The sequence below is a fragment of the Trachypithecus francoisi genome, unplaced genomic scaffold, assembly GCF_009764315.1.
Source record: "Trachypithecus francoisi isolate TF-2019V2 unplaced genomic scaffold, Tfra_2.0 Lachesis_group19, whole genome shotgun sequence".
Classification (NCBI taxonomy): Eukaryota; Metazoa; Chordata; class Mammalia; order Primates; family Cercopithecidae; genus Trachypithecus; species Trachypithecus francoisi.
This window is the reverse complement of record NW_022681464.1, coordinates 37,718,553-37,737,613: the sequence shown is the minus strand read 5'-3', so window position 1 is coordinate 37,737,613 and position 19,061 is coordinate 37,718,553. Positions and strand designations below refer to the sequence as shown.

The 19,061-nt window shown below is 46.7% G+C and overlaps 1 protein-coding gene across 1 annotated transcript in view; it reads right to left on the bottom strand.

Annotated features, from left to right (window-relative positions):
• EMILIN2 (elastin microfibril interfacer 2) overlaps window positions 1-12,746 on the bottom strand; it is a 61,085-nt gene extending 48,339 nt beyond the window's left edge. The window contains exons 1-2 of the mRNA XM_033178213.1: window positions 12,445-12,746; window positions 11,837-11,959 (exon numbers count right to left, since the gene is read on the bottom strand). Of these exons, the coding sequence (XP_033034104.1) occupies window positions 11,837-11,959; window positions 12,445-12,578 (257 nt within the window). The 5' untranslated portion in view covers window positions 12,579-12,746. The remainder of the gene's footprint in view (window positions 1-11,836; window positions 11,960-12,444) is intronic.
• Between the last annotated feature and the right edge of the window lie 6,315 nt (window positions 12,747-19,061).

Sequence of the window (19,061 nt, the reverse complement as noted above, 5' to 3'; positions counted from 1 at the left end):
GTGAACAGACAACCCACAGCGTAGGAGAAAATCTTCACAATCTATACATCTGACAAAGGACTAATATCCAGAATCTATAACAAACTCAAATTAGCAAGAAGAAAACAAAACAATCCCATCAAAAATAGGCTAAGGACATGAATGGACAATTCTCAAAAGATGTACAAATGGCCAAAAAAATATATGAAACAATCCTCAACATTACTAATGATCAGGGAAATGCAAATCAAAACCACAATGTGATACCACCTTACTCCCGCAAGAATGACCATAATCAAAAAAATTAAAAAATAATAGATATTGGCATGTATGTATGTGGTGAAAAGGGAACACTTCTACAATGCTGGTGGGAATGTAAACTAGCCCAACCACTATGGAAAATAGAGTGGGGGTTCCTTAAAGAACTAAAAGTAGAACTACCATTTGATCCAGCAACCCCACTACTGGGTATGTACCTAGAGAAAAAGAAGTCATTATATGAAAAAGAAACTTACACATGTATGTTTATAGCAGCACAATTCACAATTGCAAAAATGTAGAACCAACACAAATGCCCATCAATCAACGAGTGGATAAAGAAACTGTGGTATAGGGCAGGGTGTGGTGGCTCACACCTGTAATCCCAGCACTTTGGGAGGCTGGGGTGGGTGGATCACTTGAGGTCAGGAGTTCGAGACCAACCTGGTGAAACCCCGTCTCAACTAAATATACAAAATTAGCCAGGCATGGTGGCAGGCACCTGTAATCCCAGCTACTCGGAGGCTGAGGTGGGAGAATCACTTGAATCCAGGAGGCGGAGATTGCAGCGAGCCAAGATGGCACCACTGCACTCCAGAGCCTGGGCAACTGAGTGAGAATCAGAAGAAAAGAAAAGAAAGGAAAGAAAGAAAGAAAAGAAAGATAAAAAAGAAACTATATATGATGGAATACTACTCAGCTATAAAAAGGGATGAGTTAATGGTATTCGCAGCAACCTGGATGGAGTTGGAGACTATTATTCTAAGTGAAGTAACTCACGAATGGAAAACCAAACATTATGTTCTCACTCATAAGTGGGAGCCAAACTATGAGGATGCAAAGGCATAAGAATGACACAATGGATTTTGGGGACTCAGAGGAAAAGGGTGGGAAGGGGCTGAGAAATAAAAAACTACAAACTGGGTTCAGCGTATACTGCTCAAGTGATGGGTGCACCAAAATCTCACAAATCACCCCTAAAGCACTTACTCATATAACCAAATACCAGTCATTCCCCCAAAAACCTATGGAAATAAAAAAACATAAAGAAACAAAAAAGAAAATACAACAAAAGGCGCTTCCTAATTGGGATTACTCATTTTCTGGTAATGATTCTGACAAGGAATGTCTAGAAAGTGCTTTGCTCTTTGGTTCCAGACACGAGACACAGCAACCTTTCTGCTTTCCCCCTGCACCGGCTGTGAGAAGGAGATCTGTGCCTTGCCTTGCCAGTTATTTTCAGCAACAATGCAACAGAATGACTCGCAAATCTCGAGAGTGGCCAGGAGGTGATGAAACTTGTTGTGATGGGAAAGGGCGCATTGCCCATCATGGCGGAGTGGGGGCCCTGACCTTGCTTCCCGGCACCAACAGGCTGCTGCTCCTGCTGAAAGCTGCCCAAGATCTCCAAGGTCGGAGACGCCTGACATAAACCAGGCCTGAGCACCCTCAGCACAGCAGACCGGACTCAAGGTTCTGGAATGTGTGAAATATTAAGAAAGGCTTGACCATGTCTCCCTGCTCCAGTCCTTCATTCAGAGGCTAAACGCAAGCCAGAGTCGCTTTAACTGAGAAAGGTTCTCCCAAGAAGGGCTGGATTGCAAAACTTGTCCCACGCCCTAAGTTCTGTCGCAATCGCCCCCTCGGCTTTCCTCCTCTGTTTCAAGATATGTGGGGAAAAGCTTCAGTTAGCAGAAAAACAAGTAGCATTGTCACCACTATGGTTTAGAAAACATTTTTAGGTCTTTACCTCATTATCCTCTCACAACATCCCTGTCGAGCAGATGTAGGGAAACCACTTCAAGTAAGATGGAAACATCTTGTGCCTTGTCTTATGATGGGCTGAAAGTAAATCTCTGTAAAACATAACCTAAGGAAGGCCGTGCATTAGGTAGAACCTGTGCAATCACAAAGGTGCACAGAGATGGGAAAAGTTGGGGAAAAGCTGCAAAGTCTCAGCAAATTCTTCCATCAAAATTATCGACTTAAAAAGCTTCACCTACACTGTTTTTTCTTTAACCAAACTTCTTTTAATTAAAACACATAATAAAATACATTGTCCTGAAAGGCTGACTCTGCAAAGAGTAATTCTTAGGCGTATTCCCTCAACTTCTAATATTTTCTTAGGTGGAACAAAAAAAAAGGGCAGCTGAGTCCTTCTGGGTCCTGCTAAGTGACACACCCAGAAACGTTTGCTTTTACAGCACTTTCGAACCAGGAATCTGGCTCATTTGAATGCTCTTTACTTTGTTTCAGCACCCATCACAATTTTAAAACAGGAAGGAAAGAAGAAAACTTACTGGCATGTTTAGCTTTAGTCATTTCATTATTTTTCCTTCAGTGTGAACTGCTGTCATGTTGGAAAATGAGGGGCTCCTCCCTCGGTTCTCCCAGGGAAACGGTTCTTTGTAAGGAGAAGTCATGCTCAGCTGTACCATGTTATCAAGTGGTTTGTTGTTATTTTTAAGCCCAGAAAACTGCTTCATCAAGGATGGAAGCAGTTAACGCTGAGCAGTAAGAAAGTCATGCGGCCAACAATAAATCAGAACTTTTGTGTGGCGGACTAGAAGGAATCTCACCACTGGTATAGTTTACCCCGTTTTTGATTTTTAAAAACAGGATATAAAGTTCTGTGTAACTGTTGGATGTGGCACCTACTTCATTACGTACATGCAGCACACGTTAGTAACATCTTAATATTAGGCACATGAGGAAGAGGATTTTTTTCTAAAAGAATTCAAGGAACACATCAGTGGCTGTGAGATAGATCACCTGGGGATTGGCACTAGTTTACCACCATTCACAGCAACATCCAACATCTAGCTAACCTTTCTTTTTTTTTGTAGTTTTTTTTTTTTTTTTTTTTTTTTTGAGACGGAGTCTTGCTCTGTCGCCCGGGCTGGAGTGCAGTGGCCGGATCTCAGCTCACTGCAAGCTCTGCCTCCCGGGTTTACGCCATTCTCCTGCCTCAGCCTCCCGAGTAGCTGGGACTACAGGCACCCACCACCTCGCCCGGCTAGTTTTTTGTATTTTTTTAGTAGAGACGGGGTTTCACCGTGTTAGCCAGGAGGATGGACTCGATCTCCTGACCTAGTGATCCGCCCGTCTCGGCCTCCCAAAGTGCTGGGATTACAGGCTTGAGCCACCGCGCCCGGCCTAGCTAACCTTTCTTTACGGGCCTACTCCAGGCACACAGACACCTGCAGAACCAGTAAGAAATCCTCAGAGGCCACTGTAGCATTGACCTTGACCATAACCATTTATGTGCATTCCCCAAAAGAGACTGCACTGCTGGCTCGGCTTCCAGTGTCATCTCTAAGAATTTCACTCAGTTTTTTTACATTTAAATTTTATTTTATTTTTTAGAGATGAGGTCTCACTATGTTGCCCAGGCTGGATTCAAACTCCTGGACTCAAGCGATCCTCCCGCCTCAGCTTCCCGGGTAGCTGGAATTACAGGAACACACCACCGTGCCCGGCAGAGCTTCACTTAATCTTTTAAAGTTCATCTTAGTCAAGTCAGTGTCATTATTATCTTAATTCACTGAATTTAACGATTTCAATTGTGAACGTTTTAGCCTTTCTCCAATGTGTCAGCAAGCATTAACTTCAAACCCAAAGATTTTCAAAGATCAGATCACCTGTGAGGCAACAACATTCCAAACCGACAACGAAAACAGTGAGTGTTCACCAGACGTGCCTGCTAGGTGTGCCTTACATTAGTGTGACAGCGCAAGTTTTAAAAGTTCTGTCAGCTGTGTTTCCGCCCTTGGGCCTCCTCCCCACAGCTCTGTCATGTAGACGTGAGGAAAGTGTGCCTCAGAAGGGCTAAGTGACTTGCCTGTGGTCACACAGCTTGGTGGTGGGAGACGTCAAGCTGCAGGCCAACTCTTCTATCTCCTCTTCCAGAGCACGTCAGCCACCCACCCAACCTGGATGCAACACCCCCAAAGCTCCCACCTGTTCGCCGTTCTTTACAGCCTGCCCCCACCTGCCTCCCCTTTTCTGGCTACCTCAGGGTTTTTAACTCAAATACCACGTGCCAATGTGGGCGGAACAGATGAACAGAGGAAGACCAATTACAGGGCTTAATTAAAACAAGTTCTAACAAAAAGCAAGCTGTTTTTTGTAAGGCCATTACCTCTCTTTGAATACTATTCTCTGTTCTGTAAGACAAAGGGAGAAAGTGTAGCCCCTAAGCATGAAGTTCTTTTTCCAAGACCCCAGATCTCAGCCCTACCTAGTCTCCTGGCTGAACTTGTGATAAGAATAAAATAATGGTGTGGAAATGTTCTGGAAAAGCCAAAGGGCCCTGCAAGCAGAGTATCTCCTCCACTGGGAACCTAGGAAGAAGACAGGAACAAGAGAAATAAGAAACTTCAAAGGAAGGTCTGGAGATTTTAGGGGAGCAGCCCCAAGGGGCCAATAAGGAATGGAAACCCCAAGAAAGAAACTCAAAATAGCAACAGTGTGCAGCTCTCCAGGATTGGAAGCCTGGGATTCCAGCCCTCCCGGGCAGGAGTCTGACACGAGCTCAGTCCTCCTCAGCTGACCCCAAGTTACCTTCGATGCCAAGGAACAAGCCTCCTAACAGCCAATTGATGGCGAAACTTTTGTTTAAAAGCTGAAGGAAAAAAAAAATTCCCCCAAAGCTATACACAAAAAGTACTTTCTGAACTGAAAGTTATTCTGTTCCTGGAGATGTAGAAAACAGAAAATGGACTCTAGAATATGTAAGCCCTCATTTTCTTCCCCCAGACTCCTGCAGCTTTACATGTTCTATTCTGGGTTTTGTTTTGTTTTTGGACTCTGTCACCCAAGCTGGAGTGCAGTAGTGTAATCATGGCTCACTGCAGCCTTCAACTCCCAGACTCAAGCAACCCTCCCACCTCAGCCTCTCCAGTAGCGGGGACTACAGGCGTGTACCACCATACCCAGCTAGTTTATTCTATTTTATGTAGAGCCAAGGTCTCACTATGTTAATCAGGCCGGTCTTGAACTCCTGGGCTCAAGCAATCCTCTTGCCTCAGCCTCCCGAAGTGCAAGAATTACAGGCACGAGCCACCACGCCCAGCCAAATGTTGTGTATGTGTGTCTGTGTTTTTTTAAGCCACCTTTCCTGGCTGAGGTTATTCCGTAATAGACAAATTTTCTTCCGACTGAACAACCACCTGCTCCCCTCGGAGCCTGAGGAGGATTAGAGGTGTTCTGAATGCAACAAAACTCAACACCTGCTGCAGATTCCTGGCGGGCATTATCTCAGCAGCACAGGCTCTGTGTGTTGGCCCCACCCAGATCCCTCCCCCGACTGATGAGATCTTTTTAGAAAAAGAGCTAATAGGAAAAATTCCACCAAGATACAACCCAGGCCACGAGGTGGTGAGGAGGAGGTGGCCAGATGCTGATAAGCCCAAGTCAGTGTGTGGTGTCAGAAAGAGAAAACTCTGGGCCCTACAGAAACTCAGCCCTGAGTTTGGAGGCAAAGTGAACTCAGAGGGAAGAATCCTGCCTCACCTCTGGGGTCCTTGAATGTCTTCGCCAACAACGCAGCCTATCTGTGGACCGGACACCTCCCAGTGCCTCCAAGACTAGAACCATCAGGCTGAGCAGGAGACGACGGGACAATTTGGACGCATGAAAGAAAACAACACCAGTCCAATAAAGAGAAGAAAGATTGTGCTGTTTTCTACCAGCCGTACATCCAAACACGACCAATGGGTATTGGAGGCTGTAAGACACGTCAGGCCCTTCCCTCCTGCCTTCCCACCCTGCCAGGGAGGCTGCCAGTGCAGCACCCACTGCGTTAGGCATCACACAGTCACCCTCAGTGTGCTCAGCCCGGCTGTGGGTTGAGACCTTCCGGGGTTGCCGGGTGTGGAGTGGGAGGAGTGTGAGGTTTGAAAATAACAGGCCTGGATTTGGAGGCAGGCTCTGCTGCTTCCTAACTACTTGCCCTCCTGTAAAACGGGGGTAATGACCCCAGAGGGTTGCTGTAAGGATGGAGAACAATGAACGTGGCAGGGCTCATCACATTCTCATGATGCACCTTAAGGAAATACTCCCACTGCGGTCAGTCTCAATCCCACGGATGCCAACCTGCCCAGTGCCTCACACAAAGAATTCCAAGTCACTCCGATTCCATGTCTCCACGTACCTGTCCCTAAAACCAGCCCATGACCAAGGCAGAACCTCTCCACCTTTACAGCCACTCCGGAGAGTCCAGATTCAGAGGCTGCATCCACCACACTGACGGGCGATCGCCGGGAATATCCTAAGGGCTGGGGCGTGGCAGAGTCTACCAGACCGTTCAAGCTACCAAGAGTTTTTAGAATTGGAAAAATTCCCCAATACAATGAAATTTTTAAGAGATTTGGCTTTATGAATGTAGAAGTAGAAAGTAAAACAATTATCTCAGCCTCAGACCCACCTTGGGAATCAGGACTGAATGGCAAATGCCCAGCCTGCAGGTGTGTGCTGTTCAGAGTCCACAGGCCCTTCTGTAGCCTCTCCTTCTCTGCCAGGGGATGGCGACCCTTTCCTACTCCTCCTCCTCAGATCCTATTGAGCTACCCTTAGGAATTTATGGAGGGAAGACAAATCATGTTTTGTTGAAGCAGTCCTGTGCCCGGAAGATGCAGAGCCCTCCTCACATCTAGGACCTGTGCACTAGAGGGAGACACAGAGAGAGAAGACATCCCAATTTTAAATTCCTAAGGGATGGTGAATCTTTATAGGTGTTAAGAATGATTATTGCAGGCCTGGTGCAACGGCTCATGCCTATAATCCTAGCACTTTAGGAGGCCGAAGCAGGCGGATCACTTGAAGTCAGGAGTTGGAGACCAGTCTGGCCAACACGGTGAAACCCCGTCTCTACTAAAAATACAGAAATTAGCTGGGTGTGGTGGTACAGGCCTGTAATCCCAGCTACTCAGAAGGCTGAGGCAGGAGAATCACTTGAACCCGGCAGGTGGAGGTTGTAGTGAACTGAGATGGTGCCACTGCGCTCCAGCCTGGGCAGCAGAGCGAGACTCCATCTCAAAAAAGAAAAAATGAATTATTATTGCACAATTATTTACACATAAGACTAGTATCACAATCATTAGGGCGTGGGCTTTAAATTCTTTTTCTGGAAGCCTGCTTTTAACACCATTCCCCTGTGACATGCTGGCAGCTGAGCTCAGGAACATACGTGTGGAAGTCCTGAAGTGGTCAAGCTCACTGGTCCATGCAGTATATCCGATAACTCTCGCCTCTCTAATAACAACTTTAAACAGCCCAATCTGCCCATGTTTCATTAAAATAAGCCAACAAACTGTATAGTGTGAAAAATGACAGTTCATGCATCATAGGAAAATGACCCACAGTAACGAGAGGGTTAAAGGCACATGCATGCACATGCGCACACACGTGAATGCACACGGAAATGCTTTCTCAACACTTTTATATGAGAATTGCCTTTTATGAAAGAAGGTGTAAATACTCTTAGTAGTTGAGTACTGTGCAACCTACCGAAAGCATACACTCAGACAAACAAACGGGCACATTCCCATTGCTATAGAGACAGAAGGCAGTCTGCAGAGCCCTGGACTAGCAGGCGGCTCAGTGGCTACCCTCACATGATCACAGGCAACTTAGGGAATGGCTCATCTCAGTTTTCTCCTTGGTGAAATGGAGATAATACCATTCAACCTGAAGGGCTGTTGCAGAAACTAAATAAACTAATATATGGAATGGAAAGCCCTAACACGGGGCCTGGCACAGAGAAGGTACTTTATAGTATCAGAAAAGTCATTATTTAAAATGCCCACTTATCATAAAAAAAAAAAAACCCTTTTATTCCTGGTTTCACGTAACAATATTCAAATTCACAATCTGGAATCTAAGGCTTTTCATACATATAAATGGGGCACTGTCTCATCCTTCTGACAAGGCACCTGCGGCCTGCAGTCAGTCTCTACAGCTAAGGAGGCTGGTAGGGCCCAACCACATGGCCAGGCGCAGAAGCCCTCCTCCTGTTATTTGAATGAGTACCTTCATCACACCCCATTTCCCAGCAGTTTCACCCTCAGTCTTGGAGTACTCTCTCTATGGCTACTTTACTTCTGTCCCCAGATAGGCAGAGCGCTCTCTCTCTGTTTTAGACAGGGTCTCACTCTATCATCCAGGCTGGAGTGCAGTGACATGATCACAGCTCACTGCAGCCTCGAACTCCTGGCCTTAAGCAATCCTTCTATCTCAGCCTCCCGAGTGGCTGGGACTACAGGTGTGCACCACCATGCCCTGCTATTTTTTTAAAAAAATTTTATAGTGATGGGGTCACACTATGTTGCCCAGGCTAATCTCAAACTCTTGGGCTCAAATGAGCCTCCCGCCTCGGCCTCCCAAAATGTTGGGATTACAGGCATGAGCCACCCTGCCTGGCCCAGAGTTCTCTCTAAGTAATTATTTACCTGCTTGGCTACTATCTAACTTTTTTCCCATCAGAGCCTTTTTCCCATCATATCGTTTTCTGCGTAACTAAGTTTCTTCATGACTCGCTCCCTCAATCTCACACAAATTACAATGCCTGCACCCCACTGACCTGAATAGTCTCTTTCTGCAGAAACAACTGCTTCCTGCTCGCTAACCCATGGCTTTTCTGGAGCCTGAAGCCTCCAGGACTTCTCCTGAGTCTCTAAGATGGGGTTTCCTCTACCAATATCTTTGCTTCACTCTCTCTCCTTGCCTGGCTCTTCCTCTTCCTTCCCCTCCACTGTTCCGAAGAACTCAGCTCTGCTCAACCATGTCAAGGCCTCAATGACGCCAACCTATCTGTCACTCTCAACTGCAGAAATGTGTTTCTATCTCCAGCATCTCGGCCAACCTCCACCCCTGTACTTCCAACACTGCTCACAAATTATCCCTCATTCACTCTAGGGTGAGTTTCTGAAGAACCTTCTTTTCCAGCCTGGGCAACATAGTGAGACCTCATCCCTAAAAAAATAAAAATAAAAAACTAGCAGGATGCAGTGACTTGTGCTTGTAATCCCAGCTACTCAGGACGCTGAGATGGGAGGATCGCTTGAGCCCAAGAGTTAGAGGTTGCAGTGAACTATGATGGTGCCACTGCACCCCAGCCTGGGTGACACAGTGAGACCCTGTCTCTAAAAAACAATAATAATAAAAACTCAACTTTCCTTCCACAGGTCCCAGGTGACTCAGGCTTCCGGATTCCTCAGAAAAAAACTGATCAATTCCATGTGAAACAGCCATTCCTCCTTGTTAAGTATAAAAAGAAGGCTCCTTCCTTTGTCTTCATTCATCCACCAATTCTCCAAACTTAGGGGCCGGACATGGTGGCTCACGCTTATAATCCTAGCACTTTAGCAGGCTGAGGTGGGCCGATTGCCTGAGCTCAAGTTCGAGACCAGCCTGGCCAACATGTTGAAACCCTGTCTCTACTAAAAATACAAAAAAAAAAAAAAAAAAGCTGGACATGGTGGCATGCACCTGTAGTCCCAGCTACTCGGAGGCTGAGGAATGAGAATTGCTTGAACCCAGGAGGCGGAGGTTGCAGTGAGCCAAGATCACGCCACTGCATCCCAGCCTGGGTGACATGGTAAGACTCTGTCTCAAAACAAAACAAACAAAAAAGAAACCTTAGGAAGCATTCCTCAGTTGAAAAATAAGGTAAACCATTCGGTCCCATCCCTAAAGATACTGAAAAAGGTCAAGACTGAATTTACTGCTGAAACTAAGGTCAAGATTTTCAAGTTCATCAGCTCAGTCTGACTTTGTTTCTTAAACTTCACACTTACAGTGCAGTACTTAAAATGTAAAAATGCACTTGAATTGTTTACGTGGTTATTACTGAAGAAAAACACCCAGGTCACTTATTTTGGCTTTAATAAAACAACAGAAACATCTGTCATTTTGTATAACAATTCTGTTGTCCTACTCACTGGGTGGCAAAAATGCACTCCCACTGCCTTGCATTAACCTACTAATCTGGAGGCGATTCACTCCCCACTGACAACCAAGTTTCACTGAGTTTTGGTCAAATAGAACAATTAAATCATCCTTTGGTTTTCCAAGCAGCTAGAATAATTTGAGAAAATAAAAACAAGCCATCTTTTAAACAAAAATGCATTACCTCCCGAAATGAAAAATTCATTTATCTCCAAATTGTCACCAGTAAGTTTTAAGGTTATAGCAAGCCACAACATGCAGTTCGTGTATAAGATGAATAAAATATTCCTGACTAATAACTCAATTCTAATTTTAAACAAATGCATTCAAACTGAGTTGAATACTTAATTTGTATCACTCCCACAAGGTATAAAAACCTTGCTTGGTTCTGATGTCACTGACTGCTGGCCGTAGATGATGAGGTCTCAATCTTACTAAGAGATTAAGGTTGGATGACAGTACGGTATCTCTCTGACAATGTATCCCACTCAAAGAGACAGCCTAGCTGGCCATTCCATTTCAGCGTTTTCCACTGTATATTAGGAAGTGGGGACCTCGTCTAAGTTTCTGTTTTGCTTTGTTTTTGCCAAGCAGGAATTAGCTGAACCCCGTTGGCAGCTCCTCCAGCAGCCCACGTGGGGTAGACCCAGCGACCACTTCCCACAGGACTTCAGGCTCATGTACTGTTCTCTGGAATAAGGTTTCCTGGAGTACAAGTTCCAGTCTGTCCCTTGGTTTGGCCAAAGACAGATCCGCCTACTGGCTATTCTCTGCTATAATGACAACTGTGCTCTAAGACAAACAACTTCTTCTTAGTGGGAAACAATTAATTTCAGCCATCACATGTGCTCCTCAACAGCCATTTATTCACACTGGCCCATCTTCCGATATCAGACTGACACAAAACCCCAAAGACTTGCCCGATGACAATTGAATGAGTGTCATGTATTTAACGGCATTTGTACTTTATTGCATTGCTTCCTGCTTGTTTAAGATGGTGAAATCTTTATAAGCAAAGAGATGATTAATTCTTCCCCGTCTTTAACGGCCATTCTCTCCCACAATCTCTAGCGAATCTCCAAATCTAAGTTGCAGGGAGGTATGCTGGGGAACCACACTTTTAAGCAAAATGTTCCTGAGGTTTTAGCTCAGACATCTACAAGACTGGAAGATTCCGTTTTATGGGGACATAAGGACAGAACTCACTCGTTTTAGAGCACTACTTAGCCAAACCTCTCAACGAATCCTACATTGAAAAGTCTTTAGCAGTATACATTTTGGAATCTTCTGTGTGCCCCAGAACACACAATATGGATCTAATTAGATTCAGCTGCCTTATGTTAGAAACAAACATTGAAAGGAAAAAAACAGAAGTAGGAGTGGGAACTTTGTTCATCCTCTCGTATGCCCCCGCGACCCCACACTCCCAAGGCGTGCGCATCCTACCCGCTCACTCCGGCAGCACACGCTCCCTAAACACCCCAGCGTGGCCGGTGCCCCGCGCAGCGCTCTGAGCGCTTTTCCGCTGCTGGGTTTTCACCGGATCTGGAAGAGATTTACAGGAGGATTGGAGCCCAGCGCGGCAACCCCACCCCACCCCCACCGCCCCGGCCCGGGCGCGCCCCGCCCGCTCCCCGGCTCCAGGACTTACACCAGCGCGGACGGACAGGGCATCTGGTTCCAGGCACAGTTGTACTGAGCCTGAATAAAACTCTCACTTCCCTCCAGCACGGAGCAGCTCACATTCTTGTTCACGATGTAGGCGCACCAGTTCCTGGGGTGCAGGAGAGAGAGGGAGAAGGGCACGGTGTAAACCTGGAGAACAATGAGGCCGGGGAGAGGGGACGGCAGCCCCAGACCGCGCGAGGGTCGGGGTGAGAGCCGTCGCCCTCTGCGGAGGCGGGAGCTTCACAGAGCAGACGCCGGAGGGTGCCCGGGTGCGCCTCTGGAGAGCGCGCGCCTGGACCCGACCAAGACGGGAAAGAAAAGCACTCACGGTCCCAGGGGCTCCTGGAATTCCTGGGAGTCGTTTTCGGACCAGCCGGGTCTGCGGGACACTCTGCGCCCACGCCCCCGGAGTCAGCTCTGCCTGAGGCGCCGGCGGCGCAGCGCGCGGTCACCCAGAGAAGGAGCCGCCCGGGGAAATCCAAGGGAGACCCCCGGCTGCCGCTCGTCGTCTTTGGCAGGGCAGCTCCAGGGCTCAACTGGGGGCCGGGGAGGGGTAGGCGGTTTGGGGCCAGCCGAGGGGCGCGCACTTACTTGTTCCTAGCGCTGGGCCGCGCGGGATACCCGGGCTGCGGGCCGGCATGGCACAGCCCCGCGCAGCCCAGGGCCAGCAGCACCAGCGCCCAGCGCCAGGGCGCGCGGGGCCAGGGCTGTGTCGGCTGCCACATCCTGCGCGCAGCGGGCGCTTCCCGCCTGCCCGGGTCCGGAGCGCGGCGGATCGGGGCACCGGCCACAAGGCTGCTGGCGGCCAGGTCGCCGCCCGCGAAGGCAGGAGGCTCGGGCGCTTCGCGGCGCTCCAACCCGCGCTCTGCGGCCGCCCCCTCCGGCTTCTGGTTCCTACTTCTCCTTTTGCAGCCCTGTGCGCCCTGCGCTTCTCCTCGGTCCCTCAATGACGCACAGGTCCCCCCGGGTGCCGCCCTCTTTATTTCACTTCCCTCTGCGAAACGTGACTCTCCCTCCACCACGTCTCCCTGTCTCCAGTCCCTTCGCTTCTCGGCAGGGGGCTTGGGGTGGAAGAACTAAAGGGTTTGGGATAAGGGTCTATGTTACAGAATTTCCAATTACTCATTCCTTTGGTCTCTTCCCAGATGCCGAGCAACTCCGCCTCCCACCTTCCAACAGGCGCGCTCCCGGCCCCTCGGGACGCGGCCGCCGTCGGCGAGTCTGGCTGTCCTCGCGTCGTGCCTGGGTGCCAGCCTCTCGGGGTGAATGAGGGACATGTTTATCAGTCCCGCGGGGAGAGGAGTGGGGGCTCGACTCGGATTTCCTCCTCGGGCAAGACATGGCCATTCCCCCACCACCTCCATGGACTTATAGAGTCCAGGGGGAAATGAACGCTGGTTCTCTTCTTTCTTTACCCATCTCTGCCTTAGGAATCATCTAACAGTTTCCGAGTCCACGTGGGGGGCGGCAGGACAGGACAAGCCACAGCCCCACCAATTCCCAGTGGCTGCTGCAGCTCAGAGTCCAGCTCCACAATTTTTGAAAGGTGATCTCACAGCCTCTGCTTCTGAGGTCCTACTGTGAACTTTCTTTTTCTATTGAAACTAAGGCATTTACTCACCTTTGCTTCTCAACAGTTCAGGCACTGCTAGACATCTGTCTTAAACTTTCTTGTGTGTTTTCTGCCTATTCTTGAGTTACACTAATCTCCACCAATTTCTTTTTGGGATGAAGTACTGGAATGTTAAATAAAATCACCACCCAAGTGCTGTATTCTAAGGAGTGTTGGAAAGTTATGTATTTGAGATGACCTGCTGCATCTAATTAATGTACAGGGTCGTCAATGACATGATTACCAGACTCCACAGATAAACTGTAGCCTCTGTGAGCTAACCAGACGCTGTTAGCCATGACTTGTCAAGTGAATAAAGCTTTGCTGTGGGCCAGGCGGGGTGGCTCACGCCTGTAATCCCAGCACTTTGGGAAGCCAAGCCGGGTGGATCACCTGAGGTCAAGAGTTCAAGACCAGCCTAACCAACATGGTGAAACCCCGTCTCTGCTAAAAATACAAAAAAGAAAAAAAAATTAGCCGGGCATGGTGGCACATGCCTGTAATCCCAGCTACTTGGGAGACTGAGGCAGGAGAATCGCTTGAACCGGGGAGATGGAGGTTGCAGTGAGCCAAGATCTCACCACTGCACTCCAGCCTGGGCAAAAAGAGTGAAAATCCGTCTCAAAAAATAAAAAAGAAAAAGGTTTCCTGTGTTCCTCCTCTACTAAATGAAGCCATTGGTCTATTTTGTTTCTAATATTCTTTGATGGTGTTGTTGGACCTTTTGATTTGCAGATGAAAGAAAGAGAAGTCCCTAAGTAGAAACTACAAGGGCCAAGCAGAAGATTATACCATGTAAGGACATCATCTGTCCCTGGACTCTAGCGGAAGATCATGCAAATAGTGGACTGAAGTCATCCCAGCCTTCAAAAGAGCCACCGTGGGGGGGAAATCACAGAAAGGGATAAAAAGCTGTCTTTCGTAACCCAATCTGTATCTTTCTGTGTGACTTCCCTATCCTGCCTGTCCTAACACTATCTCGGCCGGAAAGACCCATAGAATAGAAACAGAGTATAGAAATGAAGAAGGGGAAGAGGGGAAAAAATGGAGGAAACGCACAAGTTGTGTGTGTCTACAACTAGCAGAGAACAACTCCAACGTGTCTCTGATACAGGTAAATCTCAAACTTAAAAGTGTGTTGAACTGATCAAGTCAATCTGTTTTTTCCGTCAAATCAAAGTTATACTAGGAAGTTGTCCAAGAGTATAAGGACCAACTTTTCATTGAGATGACCACAATACTATATTTAATCAGCTATTAATAGCATTTATCAGTAAATAAATTTCATTCTGAGCATCTGTTACAAGCTAGGCATTGTGCAAAAATACTGAGGATTCATGAGTGAGCCCAAACTGACATGGGGCCTGTGTTTGGAGGGCTTCCAGGCATTGCCATGTAATGAAGGGTGTTAGTTCCTGATGGACAGTCAACTAAGTGAGCTAATGTTTATTGCACGTCTTTCTCTAGACACAAGCCCATGTATGTTTTTGTGGGCCTGCGCTGGGAAGACAGAAAATTCTTGACTTTCAGAAGGTTACTTCCCTCTTTTGTATTATTTATTATTTATTTATTTATTTATTTAGTTGGGGGAAAGGGTCTCACTCTGTCACCCATGCTGGAGTCCAGTGGCGTGATCATGGCTCACTGCAGCCTCGAGCTCCCAGGCTCAAGCAATCCTCCCACCGTAGCCTCCCACGTAGCTGAGACCACAGGTGTGTGCCATCACACTCAGCTAATTTTTCGAATTTTTGGTAGAAATGGGATCTCACCATGTTGCCCAGGCTGGTCTTGAATGCTTAATCTCAAGTCATCCTCCTGCCTTGGCTTTTTAAAGTGCTGGGATTTCAGGCATGAGCCACTGTGCCTGGCCTATTATTCCCTTCTTTTACTTTTTTTTTTTTCTCTTGAGATGGAGTCTTGCACTCTCATTCAGGCTGGAGTACAGTGGTACAATCATGGCTCGCTGCAGCCTTGATATCCCTGGGCTCAAGCAATCCTCCTGTCTCAGTCTTCTGGATAGCTGGGACTACAGGCGCACACCACCATACCAGGCTGATTTTTTTGTACGCCATCATAGCTCACGATAGCCTGCAACTCCTGGGCTCAAGTGATCCTCCTACTTCAGTCTTCTAAGCAGCTAGGAGTACAGACACACACCACCATGTCCAGCTAATTTTTTATTTTTTGTAGAGATGGGAGGGGGTTCTTACTTGGTTGCCCAGGTTGATCTTGAACTCCTGGTTTCAAGCAGTCCTCCTGCCTTCGTCTCCTAAAGTCTTGGGATTACAGGTGTTAGCCACTGTGCCCAGCCGCAAGGTTATTTCTTGATTTGAGGCCAAGATCCCAAGAGACCCTCTTTCTTTTTCTCTTTTCCAGCTGGAGGAAGGGATGCAACAAACTCAGGAACCAGAATGCCTTGCACAAGAAACAAGACAGAGGGAAGCTTCTGGAGGATAGAGAGCTTCAGCACATTAAAAAACAGACTAATTGGGCAGAACTTCTGATCCCTGCCATGAACAGTGATGTGGACATGCTGCCAGAAAGCTGCAGGTATGAATTGTTTACAAGCTGCCAACTGCCTTAAATGAGCACTTGAAAACTGTGTTTTCTATAACAATCTGAAGGAATTTCTTCTGCTTTGAAAACAAGTGTCCCATAGTAACTTGGGACGCACACCCTTGATTGTGTGACCAACTTACCTAAAGCAAAAATTCAAGGAAAAACTACTTCATTATGAATGGGTCATTCATACAATCTATTCTCTCATTCACTTGTGGATCATGACATAAGCTGTTCATCAGGTTCTGTGCGTGCTTAGGGACGGTTGTCTTGGAAGCAGTGAGCCTCTCGGGCCTCCAGCCCACCCAGGTGCTCCCTCCACCCTTCCATTGCCTGCTGGAAAAGGAGGGTGACTATCACTGAGGCAGCAGGCAAATACATTTCCCCTAGTCCCACCCCAGCCATTTGCGCAGCGACATTTGATCAAGATGAACTGATTTGCATCTAGGATGTGGTCAAGAATCACGAGATTAGCCTGGGTTTTCCGCCCTTCTGATCCCTCATCTGTTTTTGGTGTTTTTTTTTTTGTTTGTTTGTTTTGTTTTGGATATAGGGTCTTGCTCTGTCACCCAGGCTGAAATGCAGTGGTGCTACCATGGCTCACTGCAGCCTCCACTTCTCAGGCTCAAGCAATCCTCCTACCTCAGCCTCCTGAATAGCTGGGACTACAGGCACATGCCACCTCATCTGGCTAATTTTTATCAATTTTTTTGTAGAGATGGGTGTCTCACTATGTTGTCAGGCTGGTCTTGAACTCGTGGGCTCAGGCGACCCTCCCGCCTTGGCTCTTTACTTTCTGGAGTTCAAAAAAACTGTTCCCTGGATTTCTAGTGTACTTTTAGGTATCTTTATTGCTTCCTAGTTCTGCTTAGTTAATGATGGAAAAAGAAAGTTCTTGAAGACTAGATATCTTGAATAAAAGACATCCTTCATTCTTTTAAAAACAATGCAGTTTAATAGGGAAAGAGAAATATCCCCGAGAAAAATGAACTGGCTGCAGCATCTAGCCTGTTCTGTGTTCTGGAATGCCAGGGGGTGGGCGATACAATTTTGTTTAGCTCCATTTGAAATAGGCATTGTGTTGGAGAGGGACCTTCAGAACAATTTTTTTTCTTTTCTTTTTGAGATAGTGTCTGGGTCTGTCAACCAGGCTGGAGTGCAGTGGTACAATCGGGGCTCACTGCAGCCTTGACCTCTTGGGCTCAGGTGATCCTCCCACCTCAGCCTCCTGAGTAGCTGGGACTACAGGTGCACCATACCCAGCTAGTTTTTGTATTTTCAGTAGAGACAGGGTTTCCCCATGTTGCCCAGGTTGGTCTGGAACTCCTGAGATCAAGCAATCCACCTGCTTCGACCTCCCAAGTGCTGGGATTACAAGCACGAGCCACTGCACCAAGCCCAGAACAAATTCAGTGAGACTCCAGACTTCAAAATTTATAAATAACAGCTGCTTTCTTGTCAAAGGCTTTGATAAAACAAATCAAATCAAAACAAAGAACACTTGCCCTCTTCAGTTTTTCTTAACTTACTTATTTGTAAATATCTCCTTTGCTATACAAAGCTAAGGAGTCAAAAATCTCCTTATCCTTTGAACCTAAGACAGACCTTATCAACTGACTGATTAGATGACACTCTTAAGGACTGTGGCCGTTATTTTAATCATCTTTCGTGAGAGATGCCAGGAGGAAATGTTTCTACGTTGATTAGGGGCGTGTGCCTTAATACATTGTACACTATCACCTGGGAGTTTCAAAACTGAAAAATTGAAATCACATGGAGAAAAAGGGTTTTCAGAATTCATGCAGGAGCATTAGTGTACTGTTCAAAATATGACACCCTCACCCGCTTAGCTGAATGATCTTGGACAAGCAATACACCCCTCTATGCTCCATGTTCTCCTCTGAAAATTGGAATCACTCATCTGGCTGTGGGGAGGATTCATTGGATTGCCAGATGTAAACTGTTAGCATCGTACCTGGCACTCAGTGAAAGGAGGGTGAATATTCACCATTGTTATTGACATACCCACATCAGTAACAATAACAAATTTGGAGTAAGGTTCAGGGGCTGTATCATTCCTTTTGTTTTCCAGTCAACATGGAAGCTGACCATCTACTGCAGTTCCTTCCAAACATGAAGTGTAAAGAGAGCATGTGTATAACTCAATCAGAATGGCCCTCAGTGCGATTGTCCAGAATAGAATACTGTGCTCTGGGGGGCTCACAACTGTGGTCCCAGCACTTTGAGAGGTCAAGGTGAGCAGATCACCTCAGGGCAGGAGTTCAAGACCAGCCTGGCCAACATAGCAAAACCCATCTCTAATCAAAATGCAAAAAATTAACTGGGTATGGTGGCAGGCGCCTGTAGTCCCAGCTACTCTGGAGAATTGCTTGAACCTGGGAGGCGGAGGTTGCAGTGAGCCGAGATGGTGCCATTGCATTCCAGCCTGGGTGACAGAAGAAGACTTTGTCTAGAAAAACAAGAATACTGACTTCTAGCCCAGTTTTCTTTCTGCTGCTCCCCAGAGAAAGCAGGTAGCTCAGCTTATTGTTTAGAAAATTTATCCTCTATACAGCAAAGGAATTTATTTTAGAACAAGTCAATGAGCTCTTTGAGAGATTAATAATGCTGCATAAATAAATTCAGATCATCAGGCAATTCAACAGTGAAGATCTTCCTCAAAAAGATGAAATCAGTTACTCCCATATCCCTTAATTTTTTTCAGATGTTTCTTAGATCTAAGAATACTTTCTACAGTTAACAGTATGCCATACACTGCATTTGAGATGTCATCGCTGACACACTTATGGTATGGTTTTGAACACATTTTTTTCATCATAAGAAATAACTGACAAAAATAGGCTCTTAGAATTTTTTTGCGTGTCTCTTTCCAAGAGAGCTATAATAGCGTAGGCAATAATGTCTTCATTTACATGAGCCACATCAAACTATGTTGTAGTTCATCATTTATTTATGGAATGTGAGTTGACTGTTCTGGAATCTAAATAGGCAAAATGTATTTGGTGATTCTGAAATA